This window comes from Mustela lutreola, chromosome 1 (genome assembly GCF_030435805.1).
Source record: "Mustela lutreola isolate mMusLut2 chromosome 1, mMusLut2.pri, whole genome shotgun sequence".
Lineage (NCBI taxonomy): Eukaryota > Metazoa > Chordata > Mammalia > Carnivora > Mustelidae > Mustela > Mustela lutreola.
Genome location: NC_081290.1, coordinates 244268074 through 244288730, shown reverse-complemented (window position 1 = coordinate 244288730; position 20657 = coordinate 244268074). Strand labels below are relative to the sequence as shown.

General features: G+C 43.8%; 2 protein-coding genes across 3 annotated transcripts in view; one reads left to right on the top strand and one right to left on the bottom strand.

The window, feature by feature from the left end:
• Positions 1–2244, top strand: part of RRAS2 (RAS related 2) — a 73643-nt gene extending 71399 nt beyond the window's left edge. For both annotated transcript variants that reach the window (XM_059136796.1, XM_059136789.1), the window contains exon 6: positions 720–2244. In XM_059136796.1, the coding sequence (XP_058992779.1) occupies positions 720–807 (88 nt within the window). In that variant the 3' untranslated portion in view covers positions 808–2244. The remainder of the gene's footprint in view (positions 1–719) is intronic.
• Positions 2245–9741: 7497 nt separating this feature from the next.
• SPON1 (spondin 1) overlaps positions 9742–20657 on the bottom strand; it is a 256540-nt gene continuing 245624 nt past the window's right edge. Inside the window, exons 12-16 of the mRNA XM_059136775.1 lie at positions 16546–16716; positions 16292–16459; positions 15386–15550; positions 13233–13496; positions 9742–11341 (exon numbers count right to left, since the gene is read on the bottom strand). Coding sequence (XP_058992758.1) covers positions 11178–11341; positions 13233–13496; positions 15386–15550; positions 16292–16459; positions 16546–16716 — 932 coding nt within the window. The 3' untranslated portion in view covers positions 9742–11177. The remainder of the gene's footprint in view (positions 11342–13232; positions 13497–15385; positions 15551–16291; positions 16460–16545; positions 16717–20657) is intronic.

Sequence of the window (20657 nt, the reverse complement as noted above, 5' to 3'; positions counted from 1 at the left end):
TTTAAACATAACAGGAGCTTCTTAGATCCTCATAGCAACTGTGGAAAGTAGAGTTTATTATTGCCTTCTAAAAAAACCGAGGCTCCACTGACGTTGTTAGCTAATTTGTCTAGTGCTGACTGGTGGCTAGTAAGTGGCAGAACAGGCATAGGAACTGCGTACCTCATACTTTATATTCTACTCTAGCAGTGGATGCTTATTCTTTCTTTATTTTTAAGAATATTTTGTTTATTTGAGAGAGAGAGAGAGAGAGAGAGAGAAGAGTGTGTGAGCAGGACAGAGAGGGAGAGAGAGTCTGAAGCTGGCTTCATGCTGCACTCAGAGCCAGACTCAGGGCTTGACCCGTGACCTGGAGATCACGAGCTAAGCTGGAAACCAAGAGTCAGATGCTTAACTGACTAAGCCACCCAGGCGCCCCAGTGGACTCTTATTCTTTAAGTATACCTTATAATCATGAAATTTCAAATTGGGAAGGGAACTTAGAGGTCACTGAGTTCAGTATCTGAGTCTGATTCAGGACTCACCTATCAGTGAAACTCAGCTCTGCTTACGTTGGCATTGAAATATTTGTGCCCTTTTTCCCCTCAAAGATTTGCTTTGATTCCCTAGTTGAAATTCAACATTGAGAAGCATAAGCACATAAGCTAGCTTTGTCCAAAAATAATATATTTGTAGTATTACCAGCAAGAAAATTATATGTAAATTTTTCTGTCTTACAGGAAATTTCAAGAGCAGGAATGTCCTCCTTCACCAGAACCAACACGGAAAGAAAAAGACAAGAAAGGCTGCCATTGTGTCATTTTCTAAGAATCCCTTGAGTTGTAGCTACCAACTGCCAGGAAAAGCCCTCATCTTCTCCTTTTCTCTTTATGGTTTACATCACATCATGTTGGTACCTTTCTAGCCTTAGACAAATGATCACCATGGTAGCCTTAGACCAAGAAGCTGGGTAATCCTTTCTTGTGAAGCTAATCCTATGGTCATTTCAAGACAGATTTAAAGGAAACACTAAGGCTGCTTCAGAGATTATCTGATTCCTTAAAAATACTGATCTATATACACAGACACATTCTTTTTTAAGGGCTTACATTTTAATAGGGATGAATCAGTTTTGGAACCTATGCTGTTTGCCAAGCTGAAGTCATAGGTTGTGAAATAACTTTTAACTTCTGGAATCATATTTCCTATTATTACTCTAAATAGAAAAGTGAGGAGTTTTTTTAAAATGTGAATTTTTGCCTATCTCTAAAAATTTTAATGTCAACTTTAGTTAACCTTAAATACACTGAATTGAATCCACAAAAGTGAGACATCTCAGACCTTTACCGATGCTACAGCCTTTGTTTTCCCATGGCCAAAATACCAAAACGCCTATTGTATTTATACATTAGAAACTGCGTATGAAGACTTTTTAAGTGTTCCGCTCCTAAAGATGATAATAATGTTCTATGTGGCCAAATATTTGGACTTATTCTGGACTTAGGCATTTCAATGTTCTTGGTTTTTTAAGTTAACTCTTTTCACAGCCATGTCGAGAGTAAAAATAAATAATTTCTGTCTGTCTTCCTTTTCAAGTATTTGTGGATAAGGGATTCAAAAAAACTAAAACTGTTTTTTGTTTGTAATATAAAATATGGAATTGATCTTTCCGAGGTCAGAGATGATTAATGTTTTTGCTATATACTTTTATACATTATTTTCTTATCAAACTAGTTAACAAGTATTTTTATATGTTTGTAAGCAAATATGCTTTCACAGCATACCTTGTGTATATGTAAAGATAAGTATTTAATTCTCACTGTTCACTTTTAACTGACAAAGAAAAAAAGAGAAAACTACAGAAACTGTGGTAGAACTTGACTTGCCCTTCTGGTCCTGGTCCTGGTGGCGCCCACCTCTGGCCAGTCACGTGTCTGCTCGAGAAAACTTCTCCATAGATGACAACAGGATGAGACTCAAGTCACCTTTGAAACACCGTACTAGGTATTGGCTGTTGTATCAAGTAGTAAGTGTAAAACTTTTAATTGACAATTAGTATAACTGTGGATGGCTTCTGATTTTGTTTTTAATTCTGTGGATTGTGTTTAAACAATTCAAAAGTATGTTCCTGATTGTGAGATACTAAGTGGTATTGCACAGTTGTCACTTTATTAAATGTGTACAACAGTCCCATGAAGTTGATAAAGCATACCCTTGTATAGCTTCAGGTGCTAGAATTAAAATTGACCTGTTATCACAAGATAAGGTTTGATGACTTGTTATTTGGGTGGTTTCTTGGAGGAATGGGAGTATTGGAAGAAACACTTTAGTAGCTAGTTCTGTGCCTTTTTCTAACAGTGCCTTAGGGTTTGCATCTAAAGATCAGGATTGGTTATTTAGTAGGTGAATTTGAAGTGAAATGGCTTGGTGTTCGTAGGGATTTCCTGAATATTTTCTGGAGTTGGCATTTCTTAAACTTTTTCTGTGAAGTGCCCCTGACAGAAACCCCATCTCTGAAGGAGAGAGGAGGTTGAATACATACACATATACTCCTCTGAAGAAGAAGCCTAGAACAGCGGAAGCACAGTGCACACATTTATTTGAATGCTCGTTAAAATCTCTGCCCAGGAAGGTACTGGAGTTACTTACCCTGTGGGTTTTGACACTCCAGTGCTATCACATATCCTTGTTAGGACTTTCAGTTGGGAACATTTTTTATCATAGGTAACTTCAAATAACAAGAGATTGTCCATGTAATAGGTAGATTGAATGGGAAATCTTTAATTTTATTCTGAATAGATGATTTATAGCAAAGCAGTTTGAAGGTTAAATTTTGTTTTATCAGTTTACTTTTCTTTTCTCTCTGGGCTTCACTTTGGATACTTTTTATTGCTACATCTTCAACTTCCCTAACCTTTTCTTCTCTCCTTGTTTCATCTGCTGTTAATAACATTGAATGAATTTTTCATTTGAGACTTTGTGTTCTTTTTTCTTCTGTAGAAGCTCTGTTTTGCCTATTTTTTTTTTTTTTTTAAAATATCTTCCATCTCTCTCACTGTGCTCAGGTGTTTCTCTTACCCAGTCCCTTCCAACAGAGTTCCCAGGGAATTGAGTCTAATGTCTTATCTGTCTGTGGTTCTTATCTGTCTGTGGTGTGCAGTGAATTAACTTCTCTTCAGTGCATCTGGGTTGGTTCTTGCTGTGTATCATCCTTGGGAGAATTGAGAAAGGCTGCTTTGAATATTTGAACATGGTTATAATGGCCATTTTAAAGTCCTTATCTTTATAATTTTTGGATCTATTTTTGTTGACTGGGTTTTCTCTAGTTATGGGTCACATGCTTCTGGGGTTTTTGTTGTTTTGTTTTGTTTTTTGTTTTTGCGTGTCTAGTAAGTTTTAATTGGATGCTGGATGTTGTATATTATTTGTTGTCGGTTGCCTAGATTTTGTTGTCTTCATCTAAAGTTGTCGTCCCCTCCGACCCCTGCCCCAGTAGTTGATTTACTTGTAGTTCAGTTTAATTCTTTCAAGGCTTGCTTTTAAACTTCACACAGTCTCAAGTATCTTCCCTCACCGCAGGATGGTTTAGCTTTCCTACTAAGGTGTGGCCTTCTTAGTGTCTCTACTGAATGCCCTTTGTAATCAGTGAGGACTCTCCAGTTTGGTTAATGGGAACCAAACAATTCCCAGGCCATGTGAGCTCTGGGGGACCATTCTATCCTTAGCTCCTGGATCATCCTTTGCCCAGCCTCTGGAGTTTCATCCTATATATGGATATCTTAATATCTGGGATAGACTTGAGACCCTATGCGTATTTTTGGAATTCTTTTTTTCTGTGTAGCTCTCTCCCCTCCACAACTTTGCCCTGCAACTTTCTGCTGCCTCAAACTCCCAATGTCTGGGACAGATCTCCAGTATCTGTCTTTTCAGCTTAGGGAAACATTTATGCTCTGCTTGGAATCCCTTATCCACTTTGCAGTCAGGGCCATCTTAAGGCTTATCTTTTTGTTTCTCTTCCATCAGAGATGGTAATCCTGTGCTGTCTGATGTATATAATGGTGAAAATAGGTGTTTCACATACTAATTCCAGTTTTCTGGTTGTCTACGGTAGGAAGGTAAATCTGCTTCCTGCTACTTCTCTCTTGGAAACTGAAGTCTCTCCCATGTGATATCTGTCGTACAATCAGAGATGCCTTGTAGCTCTCTTATTTTATGATTTGAAATCTTATTTGTTTTTAACAAAGAATGGCCAGTCTTGGAGCATGAATAATCCTTGTCTGTGTGACCCATTTTTTTTCTCTATAGCTACAGGATTGGGGAAAACAAACCTTTTTTTTTTTTAAAGGACCATACAGTAAATATAAATGTCATCTTGGGTTTTTTGGGTTATATGGTCTAGGTCCCAGCTACCCGGCTCTGCCATTGTATCACCAAAGCCACCATAAACAGTGTATAAATGAACGAATGTGGCTGTGTTCCAATAAAACTTTATGTGGGGACACTGAAATTTGATTTCATATCGTTTTCATGTCATAAAATGTTCATCTTCTTTTGAATTTTTAAAAAATTCATTTAAAATTGTAAAAACCATTCTGTACAAAAACAGATGGCAGATTGGATTTGATCTGTGGGCCATGGTTTGCCAATCTTGCTCTAGAGCACATGTAGCATTTGAGATCACAGTCCCAACTTTAGAATCTCTTCTCTTTATAGATGTTAAAATTCTTTCAAACAGTATTTCCTGAATTGAGAGTCACGAATTCTGTCCTAGGAATTTTGTCTCTATGTTATTTGTTTAGGGATTTACAGTATTTCAGGGTTGGACGTTATGCCTTACATCTTACACTGATGATTCCTCTAAATTTGGGGCTTCAAAATTTTAACATATAAATTGGTCCCTTTATCATTTGACTTTTAGAATTTGGTGTAATAAGTAAGGTTCTATATACATCAGGTCTACGTTGTTCCTCTTCTGACTTTTCATCACTACCGGTTTTATTTCTTTTCCCTTTCCTGTACGGAAATGACCTCATTCAATAGCCAGCTGGCAGATAAATAGGATAGGTGATAATAAAGTGGTTAATCACTTGACCACTTAAGAGTATTTAACCAGTAACTGCATATAAAGCATCAAGGAGCTTTATAGAAAAAAAGGCATTTTAATTTGAACGGATGTCTTTGTGCAGGACTTCATTAGGTGTTCTGGGAAATGGGTAAACGTGGAACGTTTCCTTCCTATAAACCTTGGTATCTAGCGGAGGACGACTGCGAGTGAGAAGACAAGTGCCAGGGCAATAGTTAAAGGAGAGTGAGAAGCATGCACAAGGCTGTCCGGTCCTGCAGATGGTAATATCCCTTCTAGAAGAGCTGAGGGAGCTTCTTAGAAGCGGTGCTTTAGCCAGAGCATTATGAATTGGTGGGGTCTCAGATGGGGAGCACAGGAGAAGAGAGGGGATGGGAAGGAAGGCTGGGGAAAAGCCTAGGTAAAGACATAGAGTTGTCAGAATGCAGGGAGTATTCTGGGATTGGAACCTTAATCTAAAATGACTCTAAGTGCAATGGGAAAAAATAATGATAAAGTAGACCAGGCTTGGGGTGTGGAGAGCTTTAAATAGGATGGCCCTTCTGTACGTAATGGGGAACTGCCAAGGATTCTGAACAGGGAGTGCCTGGATCTAATCTAGCGGTATGGATGACAGACAGCTCTGAGGAAGGGTGGTCAGGTAGGAGGTTGTTAGAGTCATGGACTGTATCTTTCCAATTTGTTCTGCCACCCACATTATTGCAGTGGCCTTTGAAGTAGTCTTTTTATTTGCATTTTGCCCCCAGAAAGCTGTTCTGTAAATACAGCTAAAGGGATCTTTTTTAAGGCCATAAATTAAATGTTACAGTACTGCTTAAAATCTGTCATCACCTCATTGCACTTGGACTAATACCCAGATTCCTTCCCATAGTGTACAAAGCAAGCTCCTTGCAGGATCTGTCCTTTTCTTGCTTCTCACACTCAGGCTGATGTGCTCTCTTAAACCCTGTAGCATGCCAGAGTTTCCCAGACCATTGATTGACTTGACTGTTCCAATTTATCTTTTCGCTTTTAATTTAGACCAGCCCCCTGTAACACCACATTGCCCTGTATTTACTTAGGGACACATCACAGATGAGGATTTTATCTGTCTTGTCTGATCTGTACTTAAGTGTCATAGTCTCTGTGAGTGCAGGAGCACATCTGTGTTTACTGCTTTACCCACACTGCCTGGCATGTGCAGAAAAACCATTCGATGAATGGTTAAGGCACACAGGCAACTCTCTAGTGGCAGAAATACATGGTGATTGTGGCAGGTACATGCAGGGTGAGTCCAGGAGGCATTTGGGAATGCGGATTGGAGCTCCAAAGAGGAGGCTAGGACTGCAAGTGCAGGTTGGGAATTTATCTATTTTGATCTGGTGATTACAGAGGTGGGTGTTGCTTGAAGTAGAGTTTATTTGAGGGAAGATTCAAGGGTAAAGCTTTTGGGGAAGACGAACATTTGGGGATAAAACAGTAAAAAGCAGCACAAAGCCAAGAGAAGCAACCAGAGACTGGAGACTCAGGAGATTATTGTCAAAGAAGCCAAGGGGGTGGTCAGAAGGTGTGAGTACTGTACGGATTATTGGGGTGGGGCGTGGTGGGGAGTAAGAGGCAGCAGTGATTGTGTAGCTGTTGCTGAAGACTGAAAGTTTTGTGTCATCTCATTGTGGGATCCAGATGATAGTGTGTTGTGGTGTGATTGGAGGACAAGGAAGTGGAGGAAGTGTGGGCTACTGTTCTGAGAAATTCTGTGGCAAAATCAGAGGGCGATGAGGCAATTATCTTGCTTGCATATGGTTGGATGTTAGAGGAGTAAGAAGAGCCAGGGCCTGGTCCTTAATCCTAGATAAGTAGGTTTAAGGTCTGCCAGTAGGTATTGCTGGTAGACACAGATGCTCTGGAGACATCCAGAGCCTGACAGTTTGTGGGGCGGGGTGGGGTGGGGGAGTCCCTTTCTGCCTGGGGGTTGTGAGCGGCGTGCAGGTCTGCACTTCTGAGACTGTCTCGGGAACAGCCCGTTTGAAAACTTGTTCCTTCCCACTGCGGGGGAATGATACTTTTGCTAAATGTTAATTTTAAAAAATCCAACTCTTAGAAAAATAATCATACTCTTGGATATTGTGGCAATGTCAAATGAATGACTATAAAAGTTTCTGAACACTCGTTTTCAATTTTTGTATCTCATTGTAGGCCGGTGATGGTTGGTGGAGGTTCGCAGGCTGCACGTCTCTGCATAGTACCAATGTAGTGGGTAAGGGAGCAGGAGATTGAGGTATTTTTCACAGGTGCTCCTTCTGGCTTCCTTGGGCTCGTGAATTCCAGGGGAAGATCACAGTAGGAAATGCTTGCCTCCTAAAAACACAGACTCAACTTTTTTTTAAACAGGAAAAATACAAATTCTACTTTTATAAACATCAGGTCTTGTAAAGGAGTCAGTAATCTTGAATAAGATGTTTGCCCTCTTCCCTTCTGCTAATACTTGGAATCATTGGAAGTAAAAGAAAACCATTCAAAGACATAATAGTTAAAATGTGAGAACCGTTAACTGACATATGAGGAATCCTCGAATATGAGAACTATTACCAGTCAGTTCTAAGGGCAGGAAGTGGTTAGGAACATGTTCTGAATTTCATGAGAATTTAGAGCAATATGAGAAAATGTTAATGAATGCTATCTTATGTTCAACATTGTAAATGTTAAATGAAAAATCTGAAATTGCATTTTGGTCTGATGAGAGCCGGGTTGAAAGTATTGCATGTATACTTTGTCAGGACATTTTCAGTTAGAGGTGACAGATGCAAGTCAGGCCAGCTTCAACACAAAGTGGGCATTTACTGGTTTCTGAGAAGTGGGGGGCTGGTGGGGTGAAACTGGCATCCAGGGACTCTTCCATCGGCGTGCTGTCACGACTCGTTCTCAGGATGAGCTCTAGTATGAGCCAGTCTGTGTCAGAGCCCGAGCCAGAAAACGGGAATTACCTGGCTTCCGCTCTCATGGCTCATCAGGACCACAGCAGTGGTTTGAATGTGGGTTCCCTGTGCTCAGCCATGGCAGGACTTCTTGCCTCTCTTCCCCATTGAGTGTATAAAACTTTCCAAACCCACAGGGATCTAAAGCAGGGATGCTGTTATTTAAATCTGACGTTTTTGTACAGATCTTTTGCTCACAGATTTCAGAGGATTCAAATTGAAGAATTATCTTCATGCTCATTAGCATTCAGTTGCTATTTATAGTTTTACAGCATCTCCTTTTCAAAAGAGACTAATTTATTTCACTCTTTCTCCCTACTTTGGGCGATATGAAGAATGGCATCAATCACTGTATTGTTAAAATTAATAGCACCAAATAACCAAAGAGTGGGATGAATGTGTCTTCCTTGATTCTGTGTTGTAATTAGGGATTAAACATGTATGTTTACTCTTACTTGGACAGTAGTGTCCATTTCTTAAGGGTGTATTTAACTCGGGGTGGGGGGGAAAGGGACCTACTGTCCTGGTACACTGTAATATTTAGCTCCTTTAATCTCTTGCCTGAAACATGTGGGCTGTTGTTAGGTCACAGAGATCATTTGATATAGAGAATTATTGTGTATTGACATTTTAGCCACAGATTTGGCCTGGACTAAGTTTCTGGAGAATTGTAGTCTTGTGAGCATATGTAAGAAGTATACAGACTTCTGAGTATGCCTAAGACATGTTTAATACACAAAGTTTAAATTGTAAGCATAGCACGATATCTTTAATTTTTTTTCAGTTCTGGGTCTGAAGAAGCCCAGGCTTTATTCTCTTTTGTTACAACAGATTTCCTTCAATTAATGCAGTGGCAAGGAAGGTGGCAGGTGAGTGACCCATTGTCTGCTTGGGGAATAGATCTCTAAACTTACTGTCCTTTTAAAATGTGAATGTAAATTGGGTTACAGCTGGTTTGTCATTGATGATATATACAACAACTGTAGCTCCCTTTTATGTGGTGGTTCTCACTGGGTGTCTTATGAGCAGTTTTTTATCTCTTGTAACATTTCATTGTTGTAGTAAAAAAAAGTCTTTATTTCCAAAAGGATTGGTTAGCCAGGAAAACTATAAACTACCTAACCCAAGACTTTGGTAAGAAAGAGATTGGATGCTTCTTATAAATTTCCCCTTGCAAAAGAAATAACACTTCCGTAACAAGAAACAGGTTACCCATTATCAGCCATTAAACAGTAACCTGGTTTTAAGTCTCCACAATTAGTATTTAAAATGTATCCTAGAGAGACCTGATAAGAACACTAGACACTAGGGTGGCTTGTCCTTAGACTTACATAGTAATCACTGATATGCGGAACTTTGATTTTTGTGAGTTAAAAATAAGTATGCTAGGTATAATGTTGCACAAGTGAGCAGATTCTGTATCGAGACTTTCTGTCCAAATTAAACTCCTTATTTCTTTATATTATGCTCCTTTGTGGGGCAAGATAATTCATTTAAAGATTACGAAGTTAATACTGGAAACAACTCAGAAGTTCCAGAAGACTCTGGGATGTGGTAATAATGGTCCCTCTCCAACAAAGGAGCAAAAATCATGCTGAATATGAATCAGTGGGCTAACTGAAAAAGGCCCAACCTTCTGTATCGTTCCAATTTTAGTATATGTGCTGCCAAAGCAAGCACAGGCCCAACCTTCTGAACACTTAATAGTTTAGAAACACGAAGACAGACCCAAATGAGTTTTTTATTGAAGATTTAGGGCTATAGCATATATATGTGGTGTTTGGAAATATCCTGATGTGTTTAATGCAAATTCTTAAAGTACTGTACTCGAGACACTGAATGCATCTCATCCATGGTACATATTTGGACTAAGCGTAATGATAAACCTGCAACAGAAATGAAAGTTTTAACAATAAACGAATGAGTAAAAACGGCTGCTGTACTCAGCTCAGTGAAAATGTCTTCTTACACGAGTTGTTGATAGTGAGAATCCCTGAATTTGATGCTTATGCGTGCTCAGAAGGGGAAAACCATGGCCTTGGAGGACCAGAGCCCTGGTGTGGAAAGCCCAGGTAAAGTTTGGCTTTCTCCAGATTTTCCTACCCAGCCCAATTCTGTGCTCTTCCTTTCTCCCTCGATTTCTGTCTTGCTTGGTCTCTGAAATACTTTTTCTTTCTACATCTAAAACTTTAGGCTTAAAACAAACTCTTCAAAGTATAGATAGTATTTCTGTTCAAACAGTGGCTTGGTGGGATGGGGGCAGACACTGTTAACTAAAAAAAAAAAAGGCCAGGTGTGTGTCCGGAGATATTAAAAGCTCAGGCTGGGGACTGCTAGGGAGGCCAGTTTTGCTGCCTTGTTTCTAGTAAGGATGAGGTCAGAAGGCTTAGAAGGCTGGCTTGGCTTCTCCGGAGAATTGTGACACACAGAAGAAGAAAGCTAGGGAAAAATCCTTTCTAGACTTAGTACCTTTTACTTCAGGTGTGATAACTGGCGAGCTTACATTCCAGTAAAGCAGCCGTCATTCTCCTTTCTCGGGGATATCAGGAGCCAACATTAGAAGGGGAGATAAATGTATTCAGAACTTCAGAATTTCTGGAAGAAAAGCCACCCTCTATCAGTGCTCTTCATGTCTACCAGCTCTTTTCCCCACGAGGAGACTCAGCAAAGGACTTAAAGTTCCACTAAATGAAAGGACATGGGCAGACAAGAGGTTCCTACATGAGCAAGCAGGCTGAAGGAAAGGAGGAGAGGCATTTGTGCTCTCCGTCTCAGCAGGACAGCTTCCTCCCTGCTGTACCCCGAGACTGAGATCTGGGAGTCCCTTCCAGCCCCAGCTGCCTCCCTGTGGAGGAGGCCAGGCTTCTGTGTGCCCCCCCAGGTGGGACACATTTCCGTCTAGGACAGGGGGGCTGGCACTTCTCACTTCTGTGCTGGAGGAGGGCCAGTTGGGGAGGAGGGTGCCCCACGCAGCCTGTGCCTACCAAGCTGTGGACAGAAAGGATGGCCCCGGCCTCCACAAGACTACTGGGCGAACCAGACTGCAGAAATGAACACTAGCAGATACAATTTAAATTGCCTTAAACAACAAGCAGACAGACACTCCAGCCATTGGTGACTGTACGAATCCAGGGTGTGGCCCTGGACCACTGACACCCTGGCTAACAAGGGTGCACATTGCACGCTCTGATCTCCTTCTTGTCCTTGCAGCTGCTAAACTGGGAGCTTTTGAACCTCTTCTTGACGGTCATGTAGCGTTCCTGGATGCCGCCGCCACACAGTTTAGTGCATTCCGACCAGGCTGTCCATGGGCGCATCCTGCAGCCTGGAAGCACGGGAAAGCCCAGTTAGGGCAGCAGACATCTGGAGACTCCCCCCCCCCCCCCCCCCGCCCCCTGCCCAAATGCTGAACTCCAGTACACAGCTGTCAGGCTGAAGGGTCTAGGCTTCCCTGCTCTTGAATGAAATGATAGGTTGAGTTCAACAATGGCTCAAATCCTTATTAGGGAACTTCTGCCCCTCTGACAGCCAGCCAGAAATGACCGATCCTGCTTTGTAGCATTTCGTCAAGGGCAGGAGTCCGCATCTCCACTTCCAGAATCTAGGCTGGGCTGTAGGATCTGTTTTGGCCAATGGGACAGGAGCAAACAGGGCTTGGAAAAAAGCTGCTGGGAACACTTCTGCCACCATGTAAGCGAGCTGGCTAAACTACTGGAGAGGCCATGTGGAGAGGCTCCAGCCAGCCCTGTGGAGGCCCCAGAAGTGCAGGGGAGGCTGGTCTACACCTTCCAGCTCTGTTGAGCCTCCAGCTGACTGGAGCTTCATGGGTCTCACCAAGACCTCAGAAGATCGTCTGGCTGAGCCACCCCAAGTCCCTGGCCCAAGAATCACAGTAGTGATTATTTTGGGGCGGCTTGTGGCTGCAATTAACCACTTTCTCCTAATGCTTTGCTCCCCATGTACTTGGCCTCCTATAAACTCAGGTATAATTTCTTATTGCCTCTACACAGGTAAATATGGCTGCCTTAAAGAAAACTTCCCTGGGGCACCTGGTCAGTTAAGTGTCTGACTCTTCATTTCAGCCTAGGTCATGATCTCAGGGTCATGAGATGGAGTCCTGTATTGGGCTCTGGGCTCATAGGACTTTGGCTTGAGCCGCTCTCTGTGCTGCACCCCCACCTTCCCGCTTGCTCTTGCGTGTGCTCTTTCTCTCTCTAAAACAAAAACCCTCTTCCCTGACTCCCAGAGGTTAGGTTAGATCTTTTGGAAAAAATATTTCCATGGCCCTCTATGTTACTCTTGTATAACCAAGCACGGTTATCATTATCCATCCAATATTGTGCTAAGTTTCATGGAGAAGACCATGGCACAGCGCCTGCTTGGCACATAGTTGGGCTTAATGAACGTCTGTTGAGTGACTGACTGACTATACTATCCAACAGACACCACTCGCATACGTGCACGGCTCCTTAACAGAAAGGAAGGGAACTATCAGGGAGCGTTTCATGATCTGCATTTTTCTCTTTGTCTTAGCTGGAGGTAAAATGTCTTAAAGAGGAGAAAAAGGGTTAACTTGAGCTGTGCCTTTTGAAATAGAAACTTCATACCCATTAACCTTTAACTTTACATGGTACCTTCCTCACCCACTCCAGGGAATCTAAACACCATCAGTTGTCTGTACCCAGGACTGAACCATGAGTCTTTCCAACTCAGTATCTCATCTGATTGCTAATGATACTGCAGTCCTTGCCTGTGGACCAGCTTATTCAACAGTGAAGCCCCAGGCTGGCTTCTTTTTCTTTTTCTTTTTTTCAAATGCTGGGGTAGGGGACACATTTTCCTGAGCTACAAATAGAACTAGCCTTTGTGCCTGTGTTTGCCATGTCCACACCACTCAACACAGGTCTGTTAAAGTCCCTCTTGCATAAAACTGCCTGCAGAATCAAGTCTTAAATCCTCAGCAGGCCACTGGACTTTTTATGATCTGGTCCCCCCCTTCCCTATCCCCCCCAGCCTGTTTTCCTGCCTCTTCCCTTGGGCTGTGCTCCACTGCCTCTGTTTCATCGACTGTCTTATGCTCTTCGGCACTTCTCTGCCTTTGCAAGTACTCTTCCTGCTGCCTGGGATGCAAGCCCCTGTCAGTTTTTCAAGACCCACTCGCATTTCCCCTGTTTCGACAGAGCCCTGAACTCCAGCCTCCCGTTCAGGAGCAATACCTGGGAACGGCTCGCCCTCTGACTCCTCCCGCAGCTGCTCACTCCTCCGGCTCTCTCGGGCCTCCCTCCAGCGCAGCTTCTGGATGGAAGGATTTTTCAGGCATTTCCGGACGCGGCACTTTTTTCGCTGTACAGTCTCTGGGCAGGGTGCACCTCCAAACTGAGGCTCCATGTGGATCATGCGGGTTCGAATCATGTGGCCTTTCCCACAGGACTTGTTACATTCTGACCATTGGGACCACTCGGTGAGCTCGCAGTCGATGGCTGGCAAGACACAGAGGGGCATGAGTGTAGCTCACTCCCGCCTAAAACACAAGGCCACTTAACACCTTACTTTGAACATCTCAATCCAAGCCTGTGAGAAATGCAAAGAAGGTGCTAATAAAACAGACTCCTAGAAGTGGACTGACTTCCTCCAGCCTGTGAGGTTGGTAAGCAGCAGAGGCAGGCTTGGTGCCCAGGCCTTAATCAACATGCTGTGCAGACAGGACAAAATGCTTTGGGGGGAACCTGGCAGATATGTTCAGAGCCTCTTGCCCTGCCCTATATCTGGAATATTGTCAAATTAGCCTCTAGTGGCATAGAATGGCCTCTCACGGTCCCAGGGACTTGGATTTTCTCAGGGAAGGCACAGCTCACTGGTGTGGTCTTGCACAGCTAGACCCTGAAGGACCAGAAACCAAGGCCATCGTGACTTTTGCTGTAGGACCGTATAGCTTGTCTTGTTAGACATCATTTGTGCAAAAAACATAGGAGCCAGAATTGGGGAATTCAGTACAGAAGAGGAGCGAGAACAAGTGGTGTCTTATGGTTTATCAGGGTTACAGGCTCTAGCAAATTTACTAAGTCAGGATCTCACAGATGTAGGGGGGAAAACCCAACAGTTGGATTCTCACAGAGGAGGCCTAGAATTCTGGACTTCTCACTGGCTTTGCAGAGGAGAGATCCAGGCTGGATCTAGGAAGAACTCATTTTGGTCAGTAGTTTTGGGCCTTTATCCCTGGGAGCTCAGGCAGCTTTCTTACCTGTAAAATGTGGATAATGGTATTTTCCCCATTAGGTTGTGAGGATTAGGTGAAGTAATACTTCCAGCCCGGTTTCTGGGGTACAGTAAATGTTCATCTTTCTTCTCCATTCAGTGAACCCTGTGACTACATGGTTACAGGGGTAGCTATCTTGGTCAGGAGTTCGGGAACCCCAGCTCTGGTGAGCTGGGTTGAATACAGGTCATTCTTAGTTGTTAAAAGCCACAGTTAAAATCTCAGTTAGTTTAATGGTCTTGGGTGTTCTCCACCCATGACCGAGTCTGGCTGGAACAGCACAGGACCTGTAATGTGGAACATGAGGCCTATGCTTGTCAAATCTAGTGCTTGACACGTTGTGGCAGTTATGTGGTTTAATTCACAGAGCAACCTAGGAAGTGTGTCCCACTGTTTTACATATGAGGAACAGGGATGCTAAGTCATCCGCTGAAGGTTGTACAACCTGTAAAGGGACAAAGCTGGGACTTGAACCCAGGCAGGCAACCTGAGTAGTAACAAGGAAGACAGAGCAAGAAAAACCAAATGTGTTTCAGAGGAAGCCAGAAAACAGATCTTAGCAAGTGTGTTTGATTTTCTACCTCCTAAGAGAGAAATGGGCTCTCTCTCCTTGGAGGTTAGTACCTGCGAAATATAGCTCATCACAAGGGTAGGGGTTGGGGGAGTTGGGGTCAGGCATCGAGTCTTTCATGGCTTGTCTTGGCAAGGCTGCAAATGTATAGGAGTCACTGATTTAATGTCCACCCTCTGGTCATGGGTAAATGGTCCCAGGGAGAAGGAAGAGAAGTAAAAAACATGGAAAACTCATGGATCAGATAGTTCTTAGGGTTTTGGGGTGGGGCGGGTGGGGAGACAGGCCCTATGTGATAAGGCATCTTGAGCCTGTGCTAGGTGTTCAGCGTGTAGTTTGGGTGTTTTATAGCCGGTAGTGGGCTCCCCTCTTGCTGCTGAGGAGACTGAGAGTTCAACAGCTTTGCTAACAGAGACCCAAAGCCCATGCCTTTTCTCCCCAGCAGACAGCTGTACTACAGGACCTGGCAGGACGACCCCCACCCAGCGCTGGGTAACAGGAAAGCGGGGTGGGGTGGGGGCACCAGGAGCCCCAGGACTTACGGCATTCAGGCAACATGCACTTTTCCACCTGCTCCAGCTCCTCATTGCAGTCCCCGAGTTCGGCCAGAGACTTGAGCATCCGCTGGCGGGTCCGCATGCCCTTCCCGCAGGTCACGCTGCAGTCACTCCACTCAGACCACGGGGACAGCAAGCAGGGGATGGTATCTAGGCCAAGAGCCAGGTTTGCCCCTGAGAACAGGCTCCTTTTACCTTCTCTGCTCTCCTTGTCCCCCCATCCCCAGTCCCCCACTTTGGCCCCTGGAGTCTAGTGAAAGGGACTGATGGTTTCAGATGCCCCAAGGGACCCCACTCAGCAGGAATTGGCTCAGCAGAATCTTGTCACTCCTGCATCTCCCCTGGGGGTCAGGACAGCAGAAGTAACTCCATAATATGAATACCCAAGTCCTCGCCTGAAATACCACCCAATCCTTAAGAACCATGCAATAAAGGTTTGGATACTTGCTAAAATCTTTGAATGTCTGGATGCTTGTGTGCCTATGTATGCTTGTGTACGGATGTGTGGGCCTGTGCATATTTTTGCATAAAGCTGGGGTTGTAATGGTTTATGAGGCCAGGCAAGGCCAATGCAGAACAAGAGTGGGGGGACCTATGACCTGTGGACTGAATGTCCCGCCTGAAAGTTCTTATTCCACTCCTCCCGCACAACCAAGGTACTCTGGGGTCCTATACAACACAGCTGCAGGTGGATGCTTTCCAGAGGCCACCAGTTTGCCATCTCAGCATTGCTCCCAGTGTTCCTCAAGGGAGGCCCCTCTCTTTGGGTCCGCTTGACGGACAGAGGACCCTGTTTTCTCCCAGCACCTACCCAGCCTCCAGTCTTGCTGCTGGGGAGGTAGTAAGGGTGCTGGGATCCTCCACACCACTCCCAGCCCCACACCCACTCACGACATTCGGGCATCATGCACTTCTCCGCCTGGGATGTCTCAGCCTTGCACATGGAGCCGTCCGCCGGGCTCATCTTGACCATGCGGTGCCGCTTCTTCATTCCCATCCCGCAGGTGGCGCTGCACTCATCCCACTCGCCCCACTCGGTCATCAGGCAGCTGCTGGGAGCTGGGAGGCCAGCCCTGTTGCCGTGGTGTCTGCGGCCTGAACCGCCGCCCTCCCCCTCCCCGCACTCCCTGGGCGACCCTACTCACAGCATTCCTCGTTGACTGTGCACTTCTCCGTCTCCTCGGTGGGCAGCGTGCACACAGAGCCATCCTCAGGGAACTGCTTCACATACCTCTCCCGGGACCGCATGCCCATGCCACAGGAGATGCTGCAGGGTGACCAGGTGATCCACTCGGACATGGTGCAGGTGGAGCCGTCTGCAACACACGAGCGGACGCTATGGGCCTGTGCGCCCAGCTCCCCGGGACAGGGAGCCGGAAGCAACTGGCCAGCTTTCCCGTCGCCTGTTCTTGCCTCTTCTGTCCAAGACTAATTCACCATATAATCATGGGTTTGTTTTTGAGTTTTCTGTCCTGTTCCGCTAATCTATAGGTCTATTTTTGCGCTAGTACATGGTCTTAAGGGGAAATACACAGTGTCTTCAATAAATGGTGTTGGGAAAGTTGGACAGCTACATGCAAAACAAGGGCATTGAACACTTACCTTACACCATGCACAGACTCAAAATGCATAAGGGACCTAAATGTGACACCTGAGAGCACAAAATCCTAGAAGGGAGCACAGGCAGTAGTTCCTGATAATCGCTATAGCAACATTTTTCTTGATAGGTCTCCTGAGGCAAGAATTAAAAGCAAAAGTAAACTATTGGGATTACATCAAAATAGAAACTTCTGCACAGCAAAGGAAACAACAAAATAAAAAGGCAGTTTATAGAATGGGAGAAAATATTTGCAAATGACCTCTCTGATAAAAGGTTACTATCCAAAATATATAAATAACTTAAAAAACTCAACACCCCCCAAATAATCCAGTTAGCAAATGGGCAGAAGACATGAACAGACATGTCTCCAAAGATGAGCAACAGATAGCCAACAGACACATGAAGAGATGCCCGACATCACTCATCAGGGAAATGCAAATCACAACTACAATGAGCTATTAATCTCACACCTGTCAGAATGGCTAAAATAAAAAATATAAGCAGCAAGTGTTGGCAAGGATGTGGAGGAACAGGGAAGCCTCATGGACTGTCGGTGGGATTGCAAACTGGTGTAGCTACTGTGGAAGACAGTATAGAGGCTCCTGAAAAAGAACGATCATGGGGCACCTGGGTGGCTCAGCAGGTTAAGCCTCTGCCTTTGGCTCAGGTCATGATTTCAGGGTCCTGGGATCGAGCCCCGCATCAGGCTTTCTGCTCAGCAGAGAGCCTGCTTCCCCCTCTCTCTCTGCCTGCTGCTCTGCCTGATTGTGATCTCTCTCTCCCTCTGTCAAATAAATTAAAAAAAAAAAAAAAAGAACAATTGTATGATCCAGTAATCACACTACTGGGTATTTACCCAAATTAGAAAAAAAACCACTTAATTTGAAAGGATATGTGTACTCCTATATGAATTGTAGTGTTTACGGTAGCCAAATTCTGGAAGCAACTCACGTGTCCATCACTTGGTGAATGGATGAAGAAGATATGGGATTTGTATTTAATGGAATATTTTTCAGCCATAAGAATGGAACCTTGCCAGTTGCAGCAACATGGATGGAAGTGGGGAGGAGAATGCCAGACAAAATAAGTCAGACAAATCCCAGAGGATTTCCCTTAATGTGGAATTTCAGAAACAAAAATAAAGGAAAAAAGAAGTCTTATTAGGTTTGTTTCTTAACTATGGAGAAACTGACAGTCACCAGAGGGGAAGGGGACAGGGACAGGTGAAATAAGTGAAGGGGACTAAGAGTACAGTTATCACAATGAACACTGTGTAACGTACAGAATTACTGAATCACTGTCTTGAACACCTGAAACTAATGTAACACTGTGTGTTAAATATCCTGGAATTAAACCTAAAAAAATGAAACGGGATAGCTACTTAAGGGAAGTCAGGCAGTTGAGGATGGACAGGAACTGAAAAGGTATACATCTTGAAACCAGTTGTTCTCCAAGAAGGCATGCCTTCCAGGTACATAGGGACATTTAGGATCCGTGGAAATCTGAAAGCTGCCTGGATGGGGAAAGGAATGTTTTATTGTACATAAAATAAAATTTAAGATAAGTCATAATCTAAAGTTACATGGCTGCATGGTCTAGGATTATCCTACATCTAAGACCATTAAATAAAATGAAAAATTCACTTCCTCTGTCACGAACTACATTTTAAGTACACAGTAGCCATGTGTGATGAGTAGCTACTATTTTGGCCAGTATAGATACAGAACTTGCCCATCACAGAAACTTCTACAGGACAGTGCTGGAAAGATATTAATATATATTCTGAGATATAGGGTAAGCTCTTTTGCTCCAAGGAATCAGAGATTTTTTTTTAAGTTGTTGTCTAAAGCTGCCAGTTCCCAGTCTAGAAAAATTAATAAGAATTTGGTTACTGAGGGTGAAGATTGTGACTGGCCTTTGGACACAGGGACCTGAGAATGGACACGGGATGGATTTATACCCAAACAGTTGATTATACTCAGTGACCCCAGACCACACACTGCCTCTACAGAGGCTGATTATAATGGGGGAATAAATGGTGGGGGGGGGGACGGGGGAGGGCTTGTCTATGTGTGCTAGAGAGGGGGACATAACCAGTCTGCTGTGTTGATATCTTGGGCATATATGGCTTTGCTCCCATCACTAGGTGTTAGCAAAGGCCTTGATCATATAGTAGACACTCTGGAGGTTGGTGGAAAAGATCATCAAAGCTCTCAGCATGGCTTGGTAGTCCTGTTTCCAAGTAGTGGTGGGGGTGCCACTCCTGGTGGAAACAGGTGAGCGGGTGGATGTGCATGTGTGTCTGCCTGCTTAGTTCTTTAAAAAAAAAAAAAAAAAAAAAAGCAATGAAGTCTTTCATCTGTCCATTTATTCCTGTCAATAAAGATTTACTGAATGCTCTGGATGCTTCATGGTATGCTCTTAAGTTAAAAAGATGTGTAAGAGCTGGATCGTGTTCCATTTTAGAAAGAGATGGGCACAATAATTCCAGGTATGGAAAGCAGGACAACAAAGGTAAGCCCAGGGAATTGAGCAGAGAGGGGGGAAAACGCACTCCTTCTTGGAGTATGGGAGAAGATTTCACACAAAAGGACACATCTGAGTATACTTTTGTTGGGTAAAGGGTATCAGCACTTAAGGTGACGGGAAAGCTTTCGCAAACACCTCTGTATAGAAAGTGCATGTACATGGTAGTAGGAGAAGCTAGAAATGATTGAGTGTGAGTCCATCCTGCCCATGTCCATGACTGTCACTTGCACCTGGGTGATGCCTAGGCATGGTTATTTAACCTACGGATAGTGCCAGTGGTGTGTGTAGTCAAGAAATCCCCATTGGAACCACACATTAGACCCAGAGACAAGGATAACAAAACGCAGCACACACTACCAATGAGAACATTATGTTCCAGTGTAATAATGGTTAAGGGAACAGGGCTCTACAAGCCACAGTTCAGGCTTTCCAGAACCTGGTAAGAAAGATGTTACCCCAGGAAGGCAGAATATGGTCCTCATCTACCTGAGTACATACTAACAGGTATACCTTGCTCTGAAAAAGCTCCATTCCTCCTGATTTCAAAACTTACTACAAAGCTATAGAAATCAAAACCCGGTGGTGTTGGTGTAAGAACAGACATACAGGCCAATGGACTAGAATAGAGAGCAAGGCTAGAAACAAAGTCTCTTGTCAATGGGCAAATGATTTGACAAGGGTGCCAAGACCATTCAGCGGAGAAAGGACAGTCTCTTCAACAGAGGGTACTGGGAAATTTGGGTCTCCACTGATTTAAGAATGAGGTTAGACTCTTACCTAAAATCATAGTCAAAAATTACCTTGAAATGGACCAAAGACCTAAACAGAACTAATACCAAAAAGCTATTAGGAGAAAACACAGGGAAAAACCTTCATGACATTAAGTTTAGCAACAATTTCTTGGACAGGACACTCAAGGCACAGGCAACCAAAGAAAGAGCCAAACCAGATTTCAGGAAAATTCAAAACTTGTACAAAAGGACAGTCAAGAGGGAACAGATAACCTAAAGAAGGAGAGAACATATTTGCAAATCCTGAATCTGCTAGGGACTAATACCCAGAATACATGGAGATAGAAGGGTTTGCTCCCCACCGAAGGGCCTTACCAAAGGCAGGAACGGCAAGAGA